Genomic DNA, 26,033 nt, shown 5'->3' with positions numbered 1-26,033 from the left:
GGCGCCAGGACAATTTTTTATATAGCTCCGATTGGATTCGTCTGAAAGAAGAAAGTCACATACACCTAGGATGCTTTTAGGGTGAGTAAAACACAGGCTAATTTTCATTTTTGGGTGAACTAACCCTTTAAACAACTACAAATGAGTCAAAGTTCGCATTATAGGCTAATTTCCGTCTGTTGTCCCTGGCCCATTCCTAAACTGGCCCATTCCTAAAAAGTCAACCTAAAATTTCTAAAATATATTTAAATAAATACATACATGCATACATAAATTAAGGCTGAGTAATTATGGAATGAGCTATTTGGGAATAAATTGTTACAAACAATCTTGGAACTTCCATTTTGCCTACATACTAAACTTTATCTAAACTGAAGTGCCTTAAGGGCAGCTATACATTTGCTGTGTTTTTGTAGTATCAAAGCCTTTTGGTAGCAAATTTTCACCTGGTCGATATGAGTGCAGCTCTGCTATTGATCTCCTTCCCTTTGTTTGCACTCTTTTTGACTTTAACCTCAGCTGGTTTGCTTTGTCACAGAAAAATAATGACCAAACTCGTCAAAGCAAAGAGATTGGAAAAAAACTAGATGCTCCTGGGTGAAGAAAGTTCTATCGCCTCAGTTCCAGCATGTAGTATTACCAGAGCCAGGAGCTTGATAATTGGGTGTAGGGATTGGAAAGGGTCAGGTTGTGTGTTTTATGGTGGCTCGCGGTCTGTGTGCGAGACTTTAAATTACAAAGGTTTCTGGGAGGTGACAGGGCAGTGTATTAGTCCAGCCGAGTGACCCATCTCCTTGGGACACTACATCAGGGCCTTTTAAAGTAGACACTTGCCTCGGGCGCTTTTCTTCATTTTGATTCGGAGTGGACAAACCACCCAAGTGTTATGATTTGATCCTTAACACGTTTCACAACCCAGCATAAATTCTGGGAGGAAATTGCTTTTGTTGAAGAAGTGTCATTTCGGGAACATGTTTTTAGCACTCGGAAAAGAAGCATAAACCAATTCTAAACATTAAAAGGCCTCTGTGGCACCTGAGGACAAGGTTTATTTCCCAAAACTACTCTCTGATGGGTCAGAAAGGAGGCTGTTTGACTCAGATTTTTTGATTACTTGATGATTTAGAGTATATTTGCTATAACATTTTAGCTGGACCTAAACAACAGCAGTTAAAAGAGCAAAAAGGCTTTGTTTAGACAAGAATTTATGGGTTTCCTCAGGCCTTTTTACTTTTAATTACATTATTAATGCGTATAATATGAATTTCAATGGTCTGTATTGACATTTAGGCTTATTAACTTATCATTTACATACAAAAATAAATATTTGACTGTTTTGTTCCACCCAGGTCTTTGATTGCCTTTGTTTTTTGATTGCCTTTGTTTTAGCAAAGATGTTACAATAGCGCCACCCTGTGGTTGCATCTTCAACTTCCTCCAAGAACATTTCTTGCTGGAATTATGATACTGCTGTTGTTTGCCGGTTTTTTTGTTTGTTTGTTTGTTTTTTCCAGCATGGTTTGTGATGTTTCTACTGTGTCGCATAGAGGAGAAACAATAATGTACAGTATGTGGAAAATAATGTGTTTTTTTTACTTTAAACCGCATAAACAAATTTCATTACACCAAATACACAAAATAATGTTCTTTTTAGCAGCATCATATGACCCCTTTAACACGTATTTCCCCAGGATTGGCATCACACTCTTATGAGAGGTTGTTTTTATCTGGAGGAAGATGGAACGATTGTTTCACTTCAGTATCGCCTGATTATACCAGAGACTACCAGCGTCTACCTGACCATACGTCCCCTCAACCTTAGCCCAATTCCTGGTAAATATATTGTACATGGTGTTAAAGACCAACGTTACTGAAGTTACAGATTTTGAGTTATTTAAAGTATCCAATTAAGCAGATTAGCGAATTTTGTAGTAGTATTTTTGACTATATGTTTATGCCACAGATAAGCCTTCACCGTGGATGTGTGTGGACTCAGCTCTCTATGTGGTGATGGGGAATGAGACCAAAGAAGATTCGAATTTGGTTTGCTTTACTGAGTTAAGGGATAAGGAGGTTGGTAAATGCATCACTTTCATCTAAATATGATAGTACATATAATGCATCTAAATATGATAGTATATATATTATTGAATTATAATGCCTTCTTGTATGTAAAGTATGTTGACATATTCTCTTCAGCAATGATATAAGAGTCGTCATCTGACACAAGTGCCTTTTCCATTTTGATATGGAAATATACAAATTTTATCTTTTTTATATTTATAAATATTATAATATAATATATATTATATTATATAATTATTCTATCAAACAAATAATTTGTGTAAGTGTTAATAAACCATTCCATCTCAAGCTAAGTGAATACATTTTAATGGGTGTGTAGATATAATTATGACTTCAGAAAGGTACCAAGGTTGATTTTAATGCTGATGCTAAAGTGATTAAAAAGAGAAGACTTGTTCTTCCTGAATGCGTTACTTGGGTACACAACTGATAACTATAACTTGTTAATATTACATTATGTCAGCAAACATCGAAAAATAAATGTAAAGAGAATAAAGACAAAAGGCTCTCTTTCTCTCTGATGTGTTTAGAAAAAATGCCTGAATCGACTGTAATATATATATTTACATATAGTAAAAGTCTGCATCAGCTATTCATTGTTGAAGCCTTTTTTTTTTACATTAATTCAATATGAGGGACACAAATGTAATTTTATAGAATAACCTTCCTCATTTTACAAAGAAATATACAACAAATACAAATCTATTTCACACCACTGTATATATATATATATATGTGTGTGTGTGTGTGTGTGTGTGTGTGCGTGTGTGTGTGTGAAATATAAGTATATATTAGTATATGCAATGTATACTGAAAATCTAAAAATACTAAACTGAGAACTGCATCAAGGCAATTACATTTTACAACAGTAAGTAAGATGTTTGTCCTGTGTGATCGATGAACAGAGGTTTCTGTGGAGAGGAGAGCTCAATGCCGGCTCATATCTGCTCTTGCCCTTTACTACTGGCTGCAGACTGATGAAGAGGACAAGGAAGACCGCCACTAAAACTGCTCAGCTAGTCAACCGCACCCAGTCGGGAGAGCTGGAGCTAACCAAAGAGTTCCAGTTAGTCAATTCTAATCTTAAAAACGAACATATTTATAGTGAGTTAAGGTAGAGGACTGAATAAATGTTTGATTACTTATTTTAGGTTATCTATGAGAATGTAATAATGAATTTGTGCAAAGATGCTGTACTGTTTTGTTCCACAGGGCGGCATTGTCTGACATCTTTGAAGTGATTGATTTGGATGGCAGTGGTCTGCTGAGCCTAGAGGAGTACAACTTCTTTGAACAGAGAACCAGTGGAGAGAAATGTGATGAGGATGCTTGGGCCATCTGCAAAGGTCCTTATACAAACACACTGTAAATGAAACAGACACATAACAGCGCTCTACAACATATTTGCTGAATGAAATCCAATACTGGTTTCTTACTAATTTTGGAGTGCTAATTCCAAAAATAGTCCCCGTTTTGCTCTAGCATGTCACACTTTCTAACAAAGTATGATGTGCATTTTCTAGCATTTTTGCTTTTGACAATCATTTGTAAGGTAAAGAAGTCTTGTATTATCCCTTAATCACCAGAAAAACTGCCACAAAGACATGATACCTATCTATCCTCTTGCCAGGTTTCAACTATTTGTTCAATTCTCAAACGCTTTTCACATGTATGACATTATTTTAAGCTTAATCCTGATTTCAAGGTTAGAATTAAGGCTAGTGACAGAAGAAAATACAAACATGACCCAGATGTTTTCTGCTACATCTGTGGGAGTTTAACTACGTCCAAACAGCTACAGCAAAAAAGCATATTTATTTATAACCTTGTGCTTATGTAAAGTTGTTTGACATTCATTTAAATGGTTTATTTGAACATATTTTTCCACTTCTGCAAAATGTAACTTAAATGATACATTTTGAAAAATTATTTTTGTCATTAAATCTGAAACTTTTGACATTTTACTATTTTTGTTATTTTGATAAATGCATTAAAACTGATAGATTCCTTCTTCATTCCTATTTTGTAAAAAAAAAAAAAAAAAAGTTAAGTTTGAACTCCGCTCCATCAAATTAGGTAATAATAGGCCTTTTTTTTTTTTTTCTTGCTTCCAGATCTTAAACAAGAAATGTCCAATCTTGTCTAATAATATGCATTTCTATAACAGTATTTGGTCTCCTGTAGAGAACTTTGACACAAGGAAAAATGAGTTAACTAGACAAGGCTTCCTGGAGCTCAACCTGATGGAAGCGAATGATCGGGAAGGTGACCCCAGAGATTTGTGGCTCACCCTGGAGGCCATGGGCTACAACCGCAGTTTAGAGATGGTGGAGGTACAAAGGTCTTTGAGATTTACTCATGAGAATGTCTTGTAATTCCAACTAATATAAACTGAAGATGTTTTTGCCTGGGTTTAGGGAAAATGTCCTTTATTTTTTGTGTAACTAACTTGTAGCCAGTGTAATCAGAACATGCTGAGCTAATGTGTGTGTACATTTTTCTTTTTTCTCCCAGGCCTGTCCGTTTGTCATTGCAGTCTACTGTGAAGATGTAAAGGCAACTCTTCAGGCAGTTCATTTGGATTCTGGTATCAAGATGTTGAATTCTGCTGTACAGAGGTCTATCACGTCAAAAGCAGAGGCCAGATCTCTCAAGGGTCACGAGAATGTCTTGGTTTATACATACAAAGGAGAGAGCAGGATTTCATCAGTCATTGCCAATAAGGTAGGTTGGTTATTGTTTTATGTCACTTAGCTGGTGTTTTTGTATCCCAAGAAGTCTGAAAATCAATACATGACATTCATCTCTAAGCTAAAAAAGCCAGCTCTTTTAAAAAGTGCCTGTGTAGGCCTTACTTTTGCACTTCTAATACTTAACATTCACTGGGAATAGAACAAAGTAACTGGAATGCTTTATAGAAAGGAACACTGGTCATGAGTAGAATTTCAATGTCCTGAATTGCCATTATATAGGCAAAGTCAGCTGAAAGACCATTTCAACAGATAGAAGGGAATTCGATCTGCTAAGAGGGCTTAGGATTTTGCCATAGTCAGTGGAACTAATTATCTGAAATACACACTAATGTTCGGGGTTGGTAAGATTTTGTTTTTTTTTATGTTTGTAAATAAGTCTCTCATGCTCACTAAGGCTGCATTTATTTGATCAAAAATACAGTAAAAGCAGGAATGTTGTGAAATATTGTTACAATTTTTACAATAACTAATCTATTTTTATGTATTTTAAAATGTCATTCCTGTGATCAAAGCTGAATTTTTAGCGGCCATTCCTCCAGCCTTCAGTGTCACATGATCCTTCAGAAATCATTCTAATATGCTGATTTGCTGCTCAAGAAACATTATTAATATCAATGTTGAAAATGGTTGTGCAGCTTAATATTTATGTGAAAACCGTGATAAATTTTTTTTTCAGTATTCTTTGCTGAATACTGACGTTCAAAAGAACAGCATGTATTTGAAATAGAAATATTTTGATCAATTTAATGTATACTTGCTAAATAAAAGTACTTTTTCTTTCAAACATGTTTTTTTTTACCTCATCCCAAATTTTTGAATGTTAGTGTTCACATTTCCTGTGGCACTGTTGTTAATGTATGATTATAAAACGAAATGTAATGTTTTCTTTTCACCGATTTTCCCTGTTGTTTTCTTGGTATCCATCACTTTCGATGCTGTAGTCCAATCAGAAGTTGACGGTGCACATCAACAATGAACAAAGCAAGAACTGTGTGAGCAGCAGGGGCATGAGTGTGTTTGCTGTGGAGGTTCCTGCTAGGACTAAAATGGTGAGATACACTATTTTCACTCACAAATAGAGACTAGTTTCTTTTGTAGATGCTGGATGAGGTGCATTTCATGCTCTATTTCCCATTAGAACTAATAAAAGAACCCAACTAGAGTGAAGCTAGTTATACATGACAGACACTCATATTTACACTTACAATGAATATCTTTAACAGTTGTGCTCTGTTTTGGTCTCTGTTCAGGTATGTCAGCACGTCATGGCTTTAAATGAACAACAGGAGTGGACTTACAACTGTGTTGAGACCATCATACCAAGTTTGTAACTGTCTCAGTAATGTTTTTACTACGAATTTAATAACAAATTTATTATGAGACAACAGATAATGTAGTGCTTGTAAAATAAATAACATAATTTTGTTTACTACAATGACCATTGTAAACATGTTTTATAATAGCTTTCAAAAGTTATCATGTTTGTCTGTTTGTTTGTTTGTTTGATTTTACTGTTTCTGTAAACATTATTGATGTTATTACAGTCACATTCATGATATTCATATTTTTTTGTAAATAAAGCAATTGTTTTCAATTGTTTTTTGTGATAACTGTCAGTAAATAGTTTTTTATTTGTTTGTTTATTATTTAAATTAGAACAATGATTTTATATTCTTTTCTGTGAACAGTTTGTTTGGATGAATTTATTTTATTTTTTTTAATTTTTTTGCACATTTACCCCAGTCCATAATGGGAGGTAACCAATCACATTACATGTCATATCAGTTTGGGTTTCCTATGAAACTGTGGCAATTTAACACAAGCAATATAAATACACAAATTTAGTTTAAGCACTAGTCTGGCATTAAGCTAGTGGGCAAACATACAATCCAAATTTCAGAGTGTTATACACACAGACCTACATTTTATTCGCCCTTGACCTTTAGCACCACGTGTAGGTTTAAGCTTCTATTTATAACTTTCAGTCAATTATTTTGCCCTTTGACTTTCACTACTGTAACTGTAGAACAAGACACTAAGGTCACATGACATGTGAGGAGTATTTAAACTGCATTCCTTTGCTCTCCATCTCTCTCACCAACAAAGTAAACCTCTTCAAATTTTATATTCAATATATAGCCTCTGTTTTATTTAGTGTTGTTAGAGCTCAAAGATTTTTGTATAACAATCTTTTATCCAAAATGTGACACTCACATCTTTCTCTTGCATTCGAGACACTGTTCCAGCTTGACTTTTAACCACTGATCTATAATAGATATAGATCAGTGCTTTTAACCTGCATTTTTTAAAGAAACCTGCAATATCATGACAACATGCGAACCTTGCATCATTGTAAACTTTGTTCTGCTTTGAATGAATTCTGTGTGAAACTTGATGCAATAGATAAACAAAACTCTGACCGAGAGCTCCAGCTTTCCCAGCATGTACTTTCAAGGGCCCTTAAATTTTCTCCCACAAGACCATGATCTGCTTAAGTGTACAACTAAAAACCTTAAATGTTCATATTGAGATAAATATTGAGATTCAGTGCAGACATATCTAATAAAGATGAATCATTTGTTCTACAACCACTCTGATGTTCAAATATTGTTTGTTTGTTTAGGTTTTCATATGATACAATATTAATTTAGAGCAAAAAACATCGTTTTATGTTTTACTTGTTTTTATACTTTTTGTACACTAGTATTGCAGACGTTATAAATGGCTTAACTGTCTCTTTAAATGTGGGCGTGTCCGTTTAAGCGGTGAAAGGCCAATGTGTGAGCACAGCAGAGAAGCTACGTGGTGAACAACTCACATCCCGCTGGGCACCCGGATAGTTACAGACACTGACCGCTGCTGCAACATGGTGAAAATTACGATTATTAAGACCAAACCGTACACCGATCAAAAACCCGGAACAAGCGGTTTGAGAAAGAGGGTGACTGTGTTCCAGCAGAACCAGCATTATGCGGAGAATTTTATCCAGAGTATAATTTCCACCATTGACCCTGCTCAGAGGCAGGAGGGCACCCTGGTAGTGGGAGGAGATGGACGGTTCTTCATGAAAGACGCTATTCAGCTGATCATCCAGATTGCTGCAGCTAATGGGGTAATTTTATGCAAAAGTAACATGTAGCCAAAGTTATTTCCTTGAATAGGAAAGGGTGGCTCTGTCTAGTCATTAACTCATACAAGTTCATTGCAAAACAGGTACTTCAATTACTCTGCCATGCATGCTTTCAAAACTCCTTGGAATAAAAAGCAAGGTCATATTTCTGGAATTTCTTATGCATTTTTTTTTTATCATAGTGTTTCCAAATACATTGCATACACATTTATAAACGTTACATAATAATTCTTGCTGGGGAATAATTTAGTCCACACTGTAATGTTCAATTCGTGAACGACTCGTTCATTTAAGTCGGATCTTTTCAATGAATTGGTTTGCAACATTTACAAATCTGAGCGATTCGTACGCGAGTCGGGCTGAATCAGTCCGTGCGGTTCACAAGTCATCATTGAACCACCAGGGGCCCGTTCTTCGTACGTCGCTTATTACATCCGAGATGAAATGTCACATCCAAGATGATATCATCGCGCTAATCAGGTTCAATCGAATTCGGTTCTTCGAAAGCACCTGCTGTTGATGATTAGTATGGCTGGATTTAGTTATCTGAGATAATTGCGCGTTCATGGGTTGGTTTAAAAGGGGCTATGTATCGATACTCGAAACCACGATCAGCAATGCAGCGATTGGCTGGCGGCAAGACAGCAACGTCGCAGCAAACACAGAACGTTCCCCTAACGTTAGTTTTTGGTTCCCGTTTGGTTATTTTTTTTGGGAACCAAATACTAATGTTAGGGGAACGTTCTTTTTAGGTTATATTTTTCCATAAAATAACGTTCCCAGAACGTTGCAGGGGGGTTATGTTTAAAATAACCTAAAAATAACTTATAGAGAACGTTTTTTAATGGTTATTTTTAGGTTATTTTTTAGAACCCTGTAAAACAATCTTTCCAATGAAAACGTCGCAGTTGTTAATTGTGTAATGACCTATACAGAGCCCTGAAATTCGTTTAATGCAGCATTAAAATACAGAAATTAGATCAATCAAAACGTGATTTAAATTATAATGTTAAGCGTAGAGTGATAACAGAAATCATAAATTCGTGGGTTTGTTTCATCTTCATTTACTGCGCGCCTCTGATCTGCACGCGCTTCTCCAGCACGCGCTTTCACCTGTCTTTCACAGAGAGCCGCGCGCTCGCAGAATTAAAAAATTCATTTTTCGTTTTACTGGCTGATTGACTCGCTCGTTTATCGATCTCTTTATTGAATGATTACTTAAAATTAATATATTTATGAGAGTAAATATGATTTCGGAGGGATTTAAAATGCCTAACTGAAGAGAACATGATGTTAAGCGAGAGGTTTTTGTTTACGGATCAAAAGAAAATTTTTAAATTATTATTTATTTTAAATTATTGTCCCTGGATTAGTAGGGTACTCTTGTAATAAAGTAGCGGTGGTAGAGGACAGGTTTTAAGTATCAATTCTGCTTAAAAAGATGCAATCTAATCCTGTTTACATGAAATAAGCCTGCTCCCGAGCAGGTTTAATCTTACGGACCTATTGCTATAACAGCAACTCCGGGATGAGCTTCGAAGAACCAAACAATCCAAGATCATGCCAAATCATCAACAATCAAATCCAGCTAACTGAGTAGGAAGAACGGGCCCCAGACCTGGTCGGTTCATGTCCGATTCAAAATGCAAGAATGAGCGAGTTTGATTTAATAACACCCGTGTTAATGAAACCGAACCAACAAAAACTAAATAATAAGCACTATCACTTTATTTGTTTGATGCCAGCTGTCAATTGTAACTGCTGCAGCATGACGTAAATTAATCGCAGAATATTTTTTTCCCGATTCTTTAATTCAAGCTGTTCTAAAGAACCGACTTGCAAAAATGATTCGGGCTTGATGCAAACGAACTCTGTGATCTTTCAAGCTGAACTGTTTTGAGACACCTTTGACATTTCACACACTGCCAAAAGCAGGAGCCGCTGCGTGTTGACGTTACAACATCCGTCTCATCATGTTGCAGAGCGCAATTAAAGGCAGAGTAAGTGATTTCTGGTAGCCAATGTTGATATTTGAAATCACCAAAACAAACACGCCCCTACCCCAAAAGGGTCTTGCCCCTATTTTGATAGCTCTGCCCCACATATACGTACGCAACCCAGGCAACGATTAGTTCTGTGAAACAAAGCAAAACCAATGTTACACCGTGTCTACGGACGTGAGCGGCGCGGCGCAACAAATTCCGACAGAAAACTGCTGCCGGGTTCTATTTATGACGTGCTGACACACATTTCAAATGGTTTTCAACGGTCGTTTGATCGCGTCCAGTGTAGGCAGACTTTAGCTGTTGTAGACACGGTGTTACTCACCTATTAAGAAGAAACAAAGCAACCTCGGCGTCCGATCGCAGGCCTCCGCTCCTTGAGTTCTCTCCAGCGCTGGAAAGCTGATCCGATATTTACACGGGTCCTACTTCTTGCCTTATCGTTCCGCAGACGTTTTCCTCTTTTGTTTTTTATCCGCCATCTCTATCTTTCTGTCGCTCGGCTCGGCTAATGTCCGTCCCATGCACTGAACGCGCTCTCCTCCACATCACGAGTAGACACGCCCCTTATTGCTGATTGGCTACAAGTTTGTTTTGCGATTCGGCCCGAATCAGTTTTCTAAAGTGTTTTTGAAAAATCACATACCCTGCCTTTAATTTAAAAAGTAAACACTTGCAGCAGCGTTTTGTAAGGGCGTGAGCATTTCTTTAATAGAGGCAGTCTTGTAGCAGCGACCATGATGTGAAGGAGGCGTGCCTGCATGAGTGCTGTATTAAGTCAAATCTGTACAGAACACAGTGTTTGCATCGCTTCTTTAAGTACTACATTTTCATTCTTTATAAATATGCACTAGCCATGTCCTATTGATTGCAATGCAGTTGCTGTGTTGTGTAACAGTCCATAGTATATGTGTGTTCTATAAGTCACAAGGACACATCACTAGGGTTGATGTGATGTAAACATTGTACTGGATGGCAAAGTCAGGGTTGTTATTGTTCAGGGTTTATGAAACAGTGTATTTCTGAATATAATCTTCAAAATGGTTTTTTTTATTATTATTTTTTTTTATAATCTTTTATCATGAGTTGATCGTCACTTGTCTCGTCCATGATCTATTAGATTGGCAGGCTTGTCATTGGTCAGAATGGGATTATGTCAACACCTGCTGTTTCCTGTGTGATCCGTAAAATCAAAGCCATCGGGGGGATCATCCTGACAGCCAGTCACAATCCTGGCGGCCCAAATGGAGACTTTGGCATAAAGTTCAACATATCTAGTGGAGGTTAGAGATGCATGCATGAATTGGTAATTAGTGATGAAGTATTAAAGACTGTATTGAACTGGAATTCAGTTTGTCTGATTTGTCTTTCCCAGGTCCTGCACCAGAGGGCATCACAGACAAAATCTTTCAGATCAGCAAGAGCCTCCAGGAATATCACATCTGCCCTGAGCTCAAGGTGGACTTCTCAACCATTGGCAAGCAGACCTTTGAGGTTGACACGTTCAAGCCCTTTACTGGTACCATTTTGGAGTTTTACTATTTGCCAGTTATATAAAATCATTTTTCAGTTCATATTTGATTAATGTGTCTACAGTATGGTTTACAGTCTTGTATCTTTTGCAGTTGAAATTGTGGACTCAGTGGAATCCTATGCAGAGATGCTAAGAGATATCTTTGATTTTGCTGCTCTGAAAGAATTGCTCTCAGGACCCAACCATATCAATGTACGGCTCGATGCAATGCATGGAGGTATGGATGTTATTCCCCCAAAAACATCAAAAACATACATAAGTCCTCTGAAACTACATCGTTACATAAACGGTATATATATGAACCAACTGAAGACTACCTCTTTCTGTGTTCTTCACACTAGTGGTGGGTCCTTATGTAAAGAAGATTGTATGTGAAGAACTTGGTTCACCTGCTAACGCTGCTGTTAACTGTGTCCCCTCTGAGGACTTTGGGGGACACCATCCTGACCCTAACTTAACATATGCTGCTGACCTGGTCAACACTATGAAGGGAGGTGAATATGACTTCGGAGCAGCGTTTGATGGTGATGGTGTAAGTCTAAAAGTTTATATCTGAAGTTTATAACCACATACACTGCTGTTCAAAAGTTTGGGGTTACTCAGATTTTTTAATATTTTTAAAAGAATTCTCTTCTGCTCACCAAGACTTCATTTATTATAGTATTGTGAAATATTACTCCAATTTAAAATAACTGTTTTCTATCTTAATATCTTTTTAAAAAAATATTTTTTCCTGTGATGGCAAAGCTGAATATTCATTAGCCATTACTTCAGTTTTCAGTGTCTCATGATCCTTCAGAAATCATTCAAATATGCTGATTTGATGATCAATAATTAATTCTTATTATTATCAATGACAGTGATAATAAGAATTATTAAAAAAAACAGTTGTTCTGCTTAATATTTATGTAAAAACCGTATATATATATAGGTGCATCTCAATAAATTAGAATGTCATGGAAAAGTTCATTTATTTCAGTAATTCAACTCAAATTGTGAAACTCGTGTATTAAATAAATTGCAATGCACACAGACTGAAGTAGTTTAAGTCTTTGGTTCTTTTAATTGTGATGATTTTGGCTCACATTTAACAAAAACCCACCAACAAATTAGAATATGGTGACATGACAATCAGCTAATCAACTCAAAACACCTGCAAAGGTTTCCTGAGCCTGGGTTTTTGTTAAATGTTAGCCAAAATCATCACAATTAAAAGAACCAACGACTTAAACTACTTCAGTCTGTGTGCATTGAATTTATTTAATACACGTTTCACAATTTGAGTTGAATTACTGAAATAAATTAACTTTTCCACGACATTCTAATTTATTGAGATGCACCTGTATATTTTATTTTCAGGATTCTTTGATGAATAGAAAGTTCAAAAGAACAGTATTTATTTTAAATGTAAATCTAACATGATAACATTAGCATTATGTAACATTATAAATGTCTTTACTCTCAGTTTTGATCAATTTAATGCATCCTTGCTGAATAAAAGTATTAAAAAACTGCTCCCAAACATTTCAGTAGTAGTTGTGCTTTTAATTATGCCATTAAAATGAACCAGAAATTATTCTCAAGTAAAACCTCATCATATTTCCCTTCTTGCTGTTCTTTTTGCAGGATCGTAACATGGTTCTGGGTAAGCATGGATTCTTTGTAAACCCCTCAGACTCTGTGGCAGTCATCGGTGCGAACATTACCATAGATTCTCTATGGGGTTCAGGTCTGGTGAGTTTGCTGGCCAGTCAAGCACACCAACACCATGGTCATTTAACCAACTTTTGGTGCTTTTGGCAGTGTGGGCAGGTGCCAAATCCTGCTGGAAAATGAAATCAGCATCTTCAAAAAGCTGGTCAGCAGAAGGAAGCATGAAGTGCTCCCAAATTTCTTGGTAAACGGGTGCAGTGACGTTGGTTTTCAAAAAACACAATGGACCAACACCAGCAGATGGCATTGCACCCCAAATCATCACAGACTGTGGAAACTTAACACTGGACTTCAAGCAACTTGGGCTATGAGCTTCTCCACCCTTCCTCCAGACTCTAGGACCTTGGTTTCCAAATGAAATACAAAACTTGCTCTCATCTGAAAAGAGGACTTTGGACCACTGGGCAACAGTCCAGTTCTTCTTCTCCTTAGCCCAGGTAAGACGCCTCTGACTTTGTCTGTGGTTCAGGAGTGGCTTAACAAGAGGAATACGACAACTGTGGCCAAATTCCTTGACACGTCTGTGTTTGGTGGCTCTTGATGCCTTGACCCCAGCCTCAGTTCATTCCTTGTGAAGTTCACTCAAATTCTTGAATCGATTTTGCTTGACAATCCTCATAAGGCTGCGGTTCTCTCGGTTGGTTGTGCATCTTTTTCTTCCACACTTTTTCCTTCCACTCAACTTTCTGTTAACATGCTTGGATACAGCACTCTGTGAACAGCCAGCTTCTTTGGCAATTAATGTTTGTGGCTTACCCTCCTTGTGGAGGGTGTCAATGATTGTCTTCTGGACAACTGTTAGATCAGCAGTCTTCCCCATGATTGCGTAGCCTAGTGAACCAAACTGAGAGATCATTTTGAAGGCTCAGGAAACCTTTGCAGGTGTTTTGCGTTGATTAGCTGATTGGCATGTCACCATTTTCTAATTTGTTGAGATAGTGAATTGGTGGGTTTTTGTTAAATGTGAGCCAAAATCATCACAATTAAAAGAACCAAAGACTTAAACTACTTCAGTCTGTGTGCATTGAATTTATTTAATACACGAGTTTCACAATTTGAGTTGAATTACTGAAATAAATGAACTTTTCCACGACATTCTAATTTATTGAGATGCACCTGTATATTTTATTTTCAGGATTCTTTGATGAATAGAAAGTTCAAAAGAACAGTATTTATTTTAAATGTAAATCTAACATGATAACATTAGCATTATGTAACATTATAAATGTCTTTACTCTCAGTTTTGATAAATTTAATGCATCCTTGCTGAATAAAAGTATTAAAAAACTGCTCCCAAACATTTCAGTAGTAGTTGTGCTTTTAATTATGCCATTAAAATGAACCAGAAATTATTCTCAAGTAAAACCTCATCATATTTCCCTTCTTGCTGTTCTTTTTGCAGGATCGTAACATGGTTCTGGGTAAGCATGGGTTCTTTGTAAACCCCTCAGACTCTGTAGCAGTCATCGGTGCGAACATTACATCCATCCCTTATTTCCAGAAGACTGGTGTGAAGGGCCTGGCTCGCAGTATGCCCACAAGTGGGGCTTTGGACAAGTATGATCATCTAAGCTGACTTATATTTTGTGATTAAGCCATATATTTAACCACCTCAATAAGTGTGTACTACACACGCCATAGTATTTCATCAACTTTAGAGCAATATATTGTTTGTTTTTGCCATACAGTGTTGCCAAAGCTTTGAAGATGCCGCTTTATGAGACTCCCACAGGCTGGAAATTCTTTGGAAACTTGATGGATGCTGGCAAGTTATCCCTCTGTGGTGAAGAAAGCTTTGGTACTGGTGAGTAGCTATCAAACTCCCTTTAACTCACTATTAACCTGCTTAGAAGGTTTGATGGTGAAAAGCTTTTATTTTGAAGTATTTAAATTGGTGGGTAAATATTTTAAAAAATCTATATATGAAATATATATATATATATATATATACACATGCCTAGTGACTAAAACGTTTGATGAAGATGCTGATTATTTTGAGGAAATACACTGTAAAGTTAAAAAAAAGAAAATATGTGACTCAGGGACTTGTCCTTTTGAAAGGGACTGTTTTTCACCGTAAATTGTATAATTCATTATTTTTGCTGCAAAACCATAAATTTGACAGTATTTTAAAGTAAAATGACAAATAATGTGATGTTAAACTGTTTACAGTTTCTCACAATGTATGGTAAGGTTACTTATAGTTAATCATGTTTTACTGTAGCATTTGTACTTTATATCTGTACGAATTACAAACCTTTTTTACAGTGTATATTAATGTAAGTAAATGTTATTTACAAGGGTATGTCCTAAAACCATGTCAAATTATATCATAACGTTCTACTGTGGTCCACTTATAACGTTTTTTTTTGTTGTTTGTTTTGCACCAAATACGCAGTTATACATTTAAGTTCATAAAGTTCTAAATTTGTTTTTCACGACCACTTACATTATGTTTTCAAAGTAAGTCAAGCTCTTTCCTCTCAAAATATGAAATAAAGCTTGATTTCTCTTGATACAACCTTTTAAAATCCTGTTTTTTTTTTGGGAGGTTCTGATCACATCCGGGAGAAAGATGGTCTGTGGGCAGTTCTCGCATGGCTCTCAATCCTGGCCACTCGCAAGCAGAGCGTAGAGGATATCATGAAAGACCATTGGCAGAAGTTTGGACGGAACTTCTTCACGAGGTAACCGCGATAAAGTGACAGGCTGATCTCTATAGCTTGACTGCCCTCTGCTGGTAGACTTGTGGAAGACACCAAACTTTGTCCCAAATCTCTATTTCAGGTATGACTATGAAGAGGTGGACTCTGATGCTGCGAATAAGATGATTGATCACTTACAGACAACTATGTCTGATAAAGCCTTTCTAGGGCAGAAGTTCTCCTCAGGAGATAAAACATATCAAGTGGAGAACGCTGATAACTTTGAGTACACAGACCCTGTCGATGGCAGTGTTTCAAAAGGACAGGTGAGTCAGGTGTACACAAGACTCTGATAATAATAATATGAAGGTGTGATTAATGAGATCAGGAAACATAAATGATTAGTGATTATATGGTCAGTCCTTTGCATAATTCGTTTTTTAATTAGCTCTCCTATAGATTTCAGGTCTTTAATGTTCTGATGTGCATTTGTTCATGTATATGATTAGAACTAGAATTAGAATTAGGTTTTTAAACAGTCAGTCATAAAGCCCACTGTTATTATGTAGAAATCGGCTGTTTCTTTGCATATAATAAATAATTTTCTATAATATTTATTTGCTAAAAAAATATTTGATCAAAAATACATTGTGATAATATTGTGACGTATTATCACTTATTAAAAGAGCTTTTTTATGTAATTTATTCCTGTGATGGCAAAGCTGAATTTTCTGCAAATGTTACTCCAGTCTTCAGTGTCACATGATCATTCTAATATGCGATTCTTATTATAATCAACATTTTTGTTCTCTTTCATTCACTTATCTGAAATAAAAATTTGCTCAAGTTTTTTTAATAGTCCGTCATAAATTTCACTACCCTTATTTAGAAAACAGCTCTTTCTACTCATATAATGAAATATTTTATATATTTACATTTATTTTAATAATTAATAATAATAATTTATGCATTTAGCAGACGCTTTTATCCAAAGCGATTTACAGTGCATTCAGGTTATACATTTTTTACCAGTATGTGTGTTCCCTGGGAATCGAACCCACGACCTTTTGCGCTGCTAACGCAATGCTCTACCACTGAGCACTGACTGCTGATTGTCTGTTCTTTTACACATCAATTACTGAAATGACATTGATATGTAGATATTCGTTAATATGATTTCTCTGATGAAATTACTGATGATCTGCATTACTGTTGTTGAAAGAATGGCCTCATCATGACCTTTATTGTGTTTGAAATATCTCATGAAAATACCATCCAAAAGAACAGTCTTGGAAACGTTTAATCTAAACACCTTTCTCAATTTCATAGAAATTTGTGCATGCTTTCCAAAACATAGTATGTTGGCCATCATCCCTGTTTCCTGTCTTCATGCTTTTTTTTAGGGTTTGAGGATCATCTTCTCTGATGGCTCACGTATTATTTTCCGTCTCAGCGGGACAGGCAGTGCCGGGGCAACCATCAGGCTTTACATTGACAGCTATGAGAAAGACCCCCAGAAAATGTATCAGGACCCACAGGTAAACTTGGTCAAAAGTTACCCTTTTTTTCATAAAATATTTGTTCTCCCACTACATATACTTTTACAAAATATATATATATATATATATATTTATTCATTCATTCATTCTTTCTTTATAAATGTATGCATTTATTTTTATTATTATATTTTAAAGAAAAAAATCTGTTGTAGCTGTAGCAGTAATAAATTTTGACATGCTTCCATGTGGTTAATATATATATATATATATATATTTATTCATTCATTCATTCTTTATAAATGTATGCATTTATTTTTATTATTATATTTTAAAGAAAAAAATCTGTTGTAGCTGTAGCAGTAATAAATTTTGACATGCTTCCATGTGGTTAAAGATCGGATTCACTCAATTTTATCTGCTCTAACTGGATCACAAGAGTATTAATCTGTCTTAACGTATCAACCTCAGACACGCTTAGAATTGAGCTGAGATGACTTTTTAATTCCAGCAGTTCTTTTCATCTTGAGTTTTGAGGCTTGAGTTACTGTAGAAGAAAAGGATTCTCATTTTTAATACAAAACAGTCAATTTGGACCATCCGTTTTCATTTATTCCAAATCAAAGTCCCTATTGTGTTTCTCTCATTTTGCGGTTCCCTAATAGTTCACTTGTAACATTTCTATCCTCTTTAACATTATTAACTTTATCTCCCGACTGTTGTGAACAGGTCATGCTGGCTCCTCTGGTGGACATTGCCTTGAGGATCTCTCAGCTTCAGGAAAAGACAGGCCGCACCGCTCCAACTGTGATCACATAATTACCCTAGAGCCCATATTCACCTGATCCAGCCCAGACTAGCCCTCACTGTACGCAGCAATGCCTTACTGTATCATTATTGCCATCAGTTTCATACCCCAGTCATTATGTCTTCAATGTGCCCTCAAGAAAGTGTCACATTTTTAGTGTTCCACATGCACAATCAAATATCTACATCCATTATAAATAGAGAGAGTATGAAATAAAGTCTATAAAATGAATGGCTTGTTGTGATTTGTTCTTGAGGAAGTCATGCTTTTTTCATGAACTTTCATTTGTCATAAGGACTAAAGCACTTAACTTTCCTCTGTGTCTGCTAGATCTATCATATTTAGATTCTAAAAACAACAGCTATGTTTTATTCATATACACAGTTTGTCTTTCATTTGAGGCTGAAAGTAGTAACTACAGTGTGTTATTAGTGGATAAAGATTTCTAAAGGCAGGAAACCTGCATAAAATATATTCTGCCTTTAAATTAGCACTACAAATAGCATAAGTATCTGTCAATGGGAGTTGACACTTAAAAGCTCAGATTGCCATAATTTTCATGTTAAATCATTTTTAAAGAGTTTTCTGTATAATTTAATTCTGGGTGATGGCATCTGACATCTGATGGCATCAAACTAAAGGCTATAACAGAATTGTTACTGGTTTGGCTGCTGCAAAAATTCATCATACAGATTTAAAAGTTACATATATTTTGACTTAATGTGTTGCCTCTTGGATTTTTATAAACTATTTTATGAATTATATATGCTTGCATACATGCTTAAGACATTATATGTCGGAGTTTGTTCACAATGGTCTACCATCACAATATATGCCTACCAAAACAATATGAGTATATAAATTAAAATCTGGGACCCCACCCCCCACATTTAAACTTAAAGGGATAGTTCACCAATAGTATAGTTCCAAACCTTTCTTTCTTCTAATGAGCACAGGAGAAGGTATTTTGAAGAATGCTTGTAACCAAACATTTGACGGTAGAGAATTGTACAGTAAGAAAGTTATTTCCCTTAACCAGGAAATTAACGTTCTTAGAATTGACAGACAGTTGACCCTGAGAGGTCAAGTAAATATCTACAGCGGATCTAAATATTTGTAATTAATTATAACTAGTTATGATTAATTATTCATATTTCCCCATGAGCTGATTCGCTACACCATTGACTTCTATAGTATGGAAGAAAAAAAAGTCAGTGGCTACCCTCAACTGTTTGGTTACCAACATTCTTCATAATATCTTTATTTGTGTTCAGAAGGAAGAAACTCATACAGGTTTGGAACAACTGGGGGTGAGTAAATGATGACAGAATTTTTTTTGGGTGAACTATTCATTTAAAAATGACGACATGAATAAATCTTTAAGATTCTGCCCTATTTCTAGGTCACTAATCTAACAATCAAGTTTGTGACACTGAGCATGTTAAATCAGTTAAAGAGGTCAGAATAATGGTCAGATTTTCTTGCATCCATTGAAGCACACGATTACCTTTGGAATATATATGAAATCATACATATTATATCTGCATATAATTTATTATTCAAAATATTGTTTTCAAAATGTAAAAGTAAAAAAAAAAAAAAAGTATTTTCATTAGTGGTCTCAAATGTATGGACCCAATGTATATATATTGCCTTCTTGAACCGATGTGTTGTCATCATAAACTCCCAGTCAGTCTATTTGGTTTGAAATCTCCTTCAATTTAGTTAATATGGGACATGGAAAATCAGGTGCACATACTTGAGAACAGAAACCTCTTTATTTTGAAAAATATATATAGGCCTATTTTTTTGTATTTTTCTTTTTAATGTAGCAGCCTATTTAAAACCTGCATACACGCATACCCATATGATCAAAACATTTCTTCAGTCTTTGTCAGAAATGACCTCAACTTTATTACAACCCATTTATTACTACCTGTCAGAACACCCATCAAACACCTGCTTTCAAATAGTTTCCCGCTTGTGCTCTGGATGAATAAATGGGTGGGACATTTTTTCAGAACAGGTTTGCACATTGTAGAAGCCCCCCTATGTTGACATAGCAAGATACAAAGAACGTCCTGCCCAGAAAGTAATGGTTTGCAGGTTTTATTTTCATTGGATGTCGTTACATGAGGTAATGGCAGTAACAGTGTGTATTTAGCTGTCAGGTTATTATATTTTGAAGTTCTCTTTTAATCTCTTTATATTTCTACCACAGCATCTTTATTTAATCTAGAGGTTTAAAGAGATCTAAAGCCTTTAGAAAAGGTCACTCACGCAAATAATTTTAGACATCTATATATAAAGACTACTAAAGAGATTTTGTCAAATAAAATGATTGCAACCAGTGCAAATACCTTTTATGCTTCCATATATGTTATTATTATGTAGAATTATTTAAGTATTCCGGAAATCTTAAAAGTTATTTTACCCCTTTCAACATCTGCTTTGCTTTTTATCTTTCCATTTTAAATTTTATAACATTAAAGACACTTTAAAGCATACTTGAACATAACTGTACTTCACATTTTTAGAGATATGGAGCTAGTACGCGATCAAAGGTGCGTTTTTAAAATAAATCTCTAATACTCACCAAGGCTGCATTTACCTATTTGATTAAAAATACAGTAATATTGTGAAATGTCACTACAACTTAAAAATGCTAACTATTTTTTATTTTAATATTTTATATATTTTATAATGTAATTTATAATGATGGCAAAGCTGAATTTTTAGCAGTCACTACTCCAGTCTTCACATTATCATTCAGAAATCATCATTTCTTCATACATATATGTATACATTATATGTGTGTGTGTGTGTGTGTGTGTGTGTGTATACACAGCATTTACCTCATGTAACAGTTTAGTTTGCATCAAGTCTGGAGTAGCATATTTCCATAGCTTGTTTTCCAACAACTGCAGAGAAAGAATCTATTTGTTTTTCTAAGTTTACACAGTTCCCCATGCACAGTTTACTCAATGAAAATAAACCTACATCAAGCTTTCATTCCAGTTATTTACTGGACGATGCATGACAGATTAACCCAAGAAGCCCTAAATAGTCCAAAATATTAGCTCACACAGTGTGGCATGTTGGTCTTTTCTGCATTCTTTTCCCCTCTGTTATCCGGAGGGTGCTATGCTATGATATTAATTACCATAGGAATCTAATAACACAGAAGACAGAGAGAGATGACCTATTGACCTATTAACAGCAACAGTGTATTGCTCCATTTTGTTTAATTTATTGGGCCCAGGTTAAAGCCTTATGGAATGTGCTGAGATGCAATCATTGTCATCAGGTCATGTGGGCATAGATCAGCATGATCGAGTCTGAGCAATAATTCCAAAAGCCAGGCAAAATAAATGCAGCAACAGGGTCATGCTGGCACTCTTTGCATCTTTCATTTTCCTTTTAGAACCCTCCACCCCACCTCTTCCTGAAGCATACACACACATACACATATGTTTGAATAACATCTATGTCACTTGCTGTCTAATTCTTGCTGACCCTACTTCCATATGATCAAACATGACTCCTTGTACCAAATACAACTGCTATCAGAGGCTGAAAGACTGGAAAACTTTAATGAGAGACCACCCAAAGACTTCAAATAAGTCCTCTCTATGTGCCCCATCGCTATCATACTAAATGGGTTTTGTGAATATCACCTTTCCTTGCTGCTCAGTTTGCCTTAGCCTGTTAATAGCACAAATGTAGATGTCACTAGATGTTAGTATGCACATTGATTTTTTGTCATTCTTGGACTCTGATCAAGGATTAGTTTCAAAGGGCTTATTTTGATCTAAATGTAAATGATCTAATAGACGTCATTTACAGATCTTCATGCGAATGAGGTCACGGTCACAGCACATATTGAACTCTACTCAAAAATGTCTCACCAGACACACATCATCAGTTACCAGAAATGATGTCACCAACAATGCCCTTATTTGGGTAGAACAAATGCATGACAATAAGTGCATCGTCTCTTTGAAAGTCTATGTCTTAATTATTAGACTAAAGATGCCTGATGTTTAAGAGTGTCGACAATAATGAAAAAGAAAAGAAGTGCTATTCACGTGCTATTCAATTAATTTTGAAAAACTTGTATACATATATATACCATTTTCAAGAAAAGTTTCAAATAGATGACTTTACATAGTGTCATCTGGTACAACCAAGTTAATATAGGCCTAACACCATATTTTTTCCCTGCATGTTGTTCATACTATGACTTTAATTTGACGGGTAAAGTTTTTCTGATATTACGGTAATAAGCAGTGAATCAGTTTTATAATATTTTTGCATTTTGCATAAAAGATTAAAAGATTATTACTCCAGAATCATAACAATTGTGTGAAACTACCAATTATTTTAAATAATTTTTTTAAATGATTTTTTACATTTTACATCATCAGGACAGTTGAATCACCTTGATACTGTTGGCTCTTAAAATATATCACAATTAATTTTAATTCAGAAATGAATGCTCATCATCATAGATGGTACGTTTAAGCCACCGTATGTATGAATTATGAATTTTCCATTTTTTTATTTATTATTTTTTAAATTGATAATAGGACAAAAAATATAAGTATCATGCAACCCTATGAGAAAAAAAAAAATTACATAAAAAGAAAGAACACAAGTAACTTCAATTCAGTTTCTGGATAGTAGGAAGCTCAGTAGTAGCTTCTCATTCGTAATTCAAGAGGTTTTATTCCCATTAGCTACAAACCCTAGTAACTCCAGAGATTACTCCATTTAAGGTTCAGAACAGAAGGTCCATTCTGAATAGATCCGCTGTGTATGGAGAACAGCCAAGGGGATGGACCTTCAAAGCGGCCTGCATAACCCTCAATCCCCCTGCTCATTACAATTAGATGAGTTTCGCTGTGCATGGTTGCCATTTTAATAATCTTATTTTACTTCGGGAAAATAAAACAGATAGACATCGGAAAGAAAAACAGCCCCATGTCACAAATATTTCAACTCACTGCTTTGCTGCTCAGCAGATAATGGTTTCCAAATGTTTAATATTAGATGCAATCACACTGAAGAAAAGGTACAGCTTTTCTTTGAAAACTGAGACGCTTGATGGAAGAGAGGGGAAAAAAGTTATAAATCTTAGCTTGGACAAAATAATCCGGTTGCTTTATGAATCTTCACAGCTTTTCTACGCAATTGCATGCTCACAGTAATGTGTTTGATTTCTCAAAATTTGTTTCCATTCCTTCATAATTCATTCCATCAAAAAGCTCTTATGAAAGCAGCAGGGACAGCCCTCCCTCCTCCATCCCCACCAGTCAGCATCCCAGCATGTGAGCTCATATTAGAGTCTGCAGGAGTGCGTCTTTACCTGGGCTTTGATCGCAGCCTGCCGCTTGTGTGTGTCAGAGAGCTGACGTCACTGGAGGAAATGAGGGATGAACTCTGGGTCTGGAGAGTCAACCCGGCCCATCGCTTCAAACGAGGAATGTCATACTCTTCCTGTCCTCCACTGATATAACATAAATGAACAGAAACAGGTCAGGATGCAAAACCCCTGGCTTATAAAATTGCTACCATTCTCTGTCTGGTCTTCATAGACCTGAAACAGCAGCATGTTGGGTCTGGATATTAGAAAGAAAGGGCATTCAGTCAACAGTGATCAACTGACTGTTATGGACATTAAAAAGTAAAAGGATTTAAAAGTAAAAGACAATTATTAAACATTTATTAAAATGATTCATATAAAACAAAATATTCATATTCATATTTGTTAGTAATTAATTCCAATTTACTTTCATTAAAAATGTATATATTTTTTGTCTATTTACAACATTATAAAATATAAGAGTGCAGCTCCTTTGTTGAAATTTGTATTTTTAGAATCACCATATCCTGTGGCCTTATTTATTTATTATTATTTTTTATTATCATTATTCTTCGTTTTTAGGGATTGTTTTTAAATACAGTAACTTTCTTTAATTGTTGTTGTCTGTTGCAACACAAATTAGCTAATGCAACAAAATTCCTAAACATTGTAAAATGGAAAGCAATTAATTTGTGTTGGGACTACAAACATAATTCCCAACATACTTTTCAAGGATTTTGAAATGAAATGCTGAAATTATGCGTTTTTGAGCAAGGCAGTAGCCTAGTTATTTTCCAATGTTATCAAAGATAACAAGGATTTCTTATGCTATCATTTTGGGGGTTTCCATTGTGACAACGAATAGAGATGGTGTTTAGGCTGAGTAGGCATTTTGGGACTAACAAAATTATGTGGGAAATTGAGTTACTCAAAAAATAGTTAGCAAATATTGCACTAGTGATTGATTTTCTTATATGTGTTTTCTGTAAAAAAAAAAAAAAAAAAGCCCATTTCCACACATTTAAGCACAAGATCCCCCCAACAGTCCTGTATTGAACCAGCAGGTGGCGCCAAACACACCGTTAAGCAGCACATGTCCTCAGACTTTGTGGGAACTTCTTGAGAGGACTGAAGAAAGTCAAACTCCAAACAAGAGCGAGAGAAGGAGAGAGCAGAGCAGAGGACCATCCGCCTACAACATTACACCTCTGCGGACACCCGAAGCTTAGTGAAGTCCAGAAGAGCTCTGCATTCTCCAGCTACAACACTGACCTGTGAGAAGAACTTGCGGTGGATGTAAGAGCGCTCAGAGGCAGAAGAAATGAGCAGAGGAACAGTGAAAGAGCCGCACGGATGCCAGCGCAACTTCACACTGATCATCGTGTTGCTCGTAGTCAACTGCGGTAGGCGATCGAAGTCATGCATAATGACTAATAATCGACTTAATCGAAATTGAGCCTCATCTGTCTAGTTCACAGGAAGTTCTGAGCAGTCGAAAATTTTTCTGTTATTATTAGAAATTATTTGAGGAAACAGTGTCTCAAATTACAATGCCCACGTTACATCACAAATGTACAATATTCAATATAAGTAAATTAAATGTTGTTTATTTTTGTTTTTGTAGCCTATATGGGCTGTAATAGGTACACTGTTATTTAAAGTGACATTTTGTTGATATTTAAATACGTTATTCATGTATGTAATTTTACTCAAACTTCATGTTGAACAACTAGTTAGAGGTGTCATTTCATTCAGTAGTCCTCAGGTTTTTTGTTTACCTATTGACTCATGTTGCCAAAGGGCTGTCTAAACAGTTTTTGTGTCATTGGAATGACAATAGAGCTCTTAAAGTGCACTGATTGAGAGAGTAACAGTCTTAAGTTCTCAGCTGGAGTCTCTTTGTATGGTCTGAGCTGCTTCATTTGCCTTAGAATAGCGCTTTGACATAAGATAGCATCCAATTATGCTGAGCAAAGGGCTTAAAAAGGCACATTAACTTCTGTGAGCTTTTCATTATTTCCTAGTTTACAAGGATGAGACATGAGTTTAAATACCAAAGACTGACTTGAATGTAACCGTACACTTTTGAGCAACTCTATATTTTTGAGTGTGTATTTTACATGAGTGGATCTTACTATTATTGATTACTGCAATAGTTAAAACAATAACAGTATGTAAGTACAGGAAGCTTTGCAAAATAATTATAAAGTACATGAAGTTCATAATTATCAGTGTACCCATATATACACTGCAACATGGACACATTAAAATAAACGGCTTTAGTTCCAGGTCATATTATAATAATAACAAATTGTTATAGTAATGACCATACAGATAGATGTACAAAGGCAGTATTTCATATTGAAATTTGAGGCTCAGTGACGTGCATTATTTTATCAGTTTACTATCATTGCATTGATAATACAGAGATATTTTTAGATATTCTGCCCAGGATTAATCCAAGGGGGGGAAAAAGTGTATATATATATATATATATATAT

At 35.6% G+C, this 26,033-nt stretch overlaps 4 protein-coding genes across 5 annotated transcripts in view; all 4 read left to right on the top strand.

Moving 5' to 3' along the window:
- Window positions 1-551, top strand: part of LOC107739164 (dolichyl pyrophosphate Man9GlcNAc2 alpha-1,3-glucosyltransferase-like) — a 24,987-nt gene extending 24,436 nt beyond the window's left edge. Inside the window, exon 7 of the mRNA XM_016551181.1 lies at window positions 539-551. The gene's annotated coding sequence lies outside the window, so the exon portion shown is untranslated. The remainder of the gene's footprint in view (window positions 1-538) is intronic.
- The window catches only part of LOC107739082 (EF-hand calcium-binding domain-containing protein 7-like), an 11,184-nt gene extending 4,934 nt beyond the window's left edge, over window positions 1-6,250 (top strand). The window contains exons 6-13 of the mRNA XM_016551076.1: window positions 1,692-1,833; window positions 1,964-2,073; window positions 2,991-3,151; window positions 3,298-3,431; window positions 4,270-4,418; window positions 4,600-4,809; window positions 5,780-5,887; window positions 6,089-6,250. Of these exons, the coding sequence (XP_016406562.1) occupies window positions 1,692-1,833; window positions 1,964-2,073; window positions 2,991-3,151; window positions 3,298-3,431; window positions 4,270-4,418; window positions 4,600-4,809; window positions 5,780-5,887; window positions 6,089-6,169 (1,095 nt within the window). The 3' untranslated portion in view covers window positions 6,170-6,250. The remainder of the gene's footprint in view (window positions 1-1,691; window positions 1,834-1,963; window positions 2,074-2,990; window positions 3,152-3,297; window positions 3,432-4,269; window positions 4,419-4,599; window positions 4,810-5,779; window positions 5,888-6,088) is intronic.
- A 1,372-nt stretch (window positions 6,251-7,622) lies between these two features.
- Window positions 7,623-18,398, top strand: LOC107739071 (phosphoglucomutase-1-like). 2 transcript variants are annotated; one of them, XM_016551053.1, is made up of 12 exons: window positions 7,623-7,950; window positions 11,092-11,254; window positions 11,347-11,490; window positions 11,597-11,722; window positions 11,847-12,037; window positions 13,132-13,206; window positions 14,696-14,775; window positions 14,907-15,022; window positions 15,770-15,905; window positions 16,006-16,189; window positions 17,267-17,401; window positions 18,089-18,398. In XM_016551053.1, exons 1-12 carry the CDS (start codon window positions 7,705-7,707, stop codon window positions 18,176-18,178), a joined length of 1,686 nt encoding a protein of 561 aa, XP_016406539.1. In that variant the 5' UTR covers window positions 7,623-7,704; the 3' UTR covers window positions 18,179-18,398. The 2 variants fall into 2 exon arrangements, with proteins under 2 accessions (XP_016406539.1, XP_016406548.1); XM_016551062.1 differs by lacking the exon at window positions 13,132-13,206 and having other exon boundaries at window positions 14,621-14,775.
- A 6,428-nt stretch (window positions 18,399-24,826) lies between these two features.
- LOC107739155 (inactive tyrosine-protein kinase transmembrane receptor ROR1-like) overlaps window positions 24,827-26,033 on the top strand; it is a 132,204-nt gene continuing 130,997 nt past the window's right edge. Inside the window, 1 exon segment of the mRNA XM_016551169.1 lies at window positions 24,827-24,935. Within this exon segment, the coding sequence (XP_016406655.1) occupies window positions 24,827-24,935 (109 nt within the window).

This window comes from Sinocyclocheilus rhinocerous, unplaced genomic scaffold (genome assembly GCF_001515625.1).
Source record: "Sinocyclocheilus rhinocerous isolate Xijiao unplaced genomic scaffold, SAMN03320098_v1.1 scaffold1182, whole genome shotgun sequence".
Lineage (NCBI taxonomy): Eukaryota > Metazoa > Chordata > Actinopteri > Cypriniformes > Cyprinidae > Sinocyclocheilus > Sinocyclocheilus rhinocerous.
Note: the sequence above shows the minus strand (reverse complement) of the source record. Positions and strands in the feature narration are given on the sequence as shown.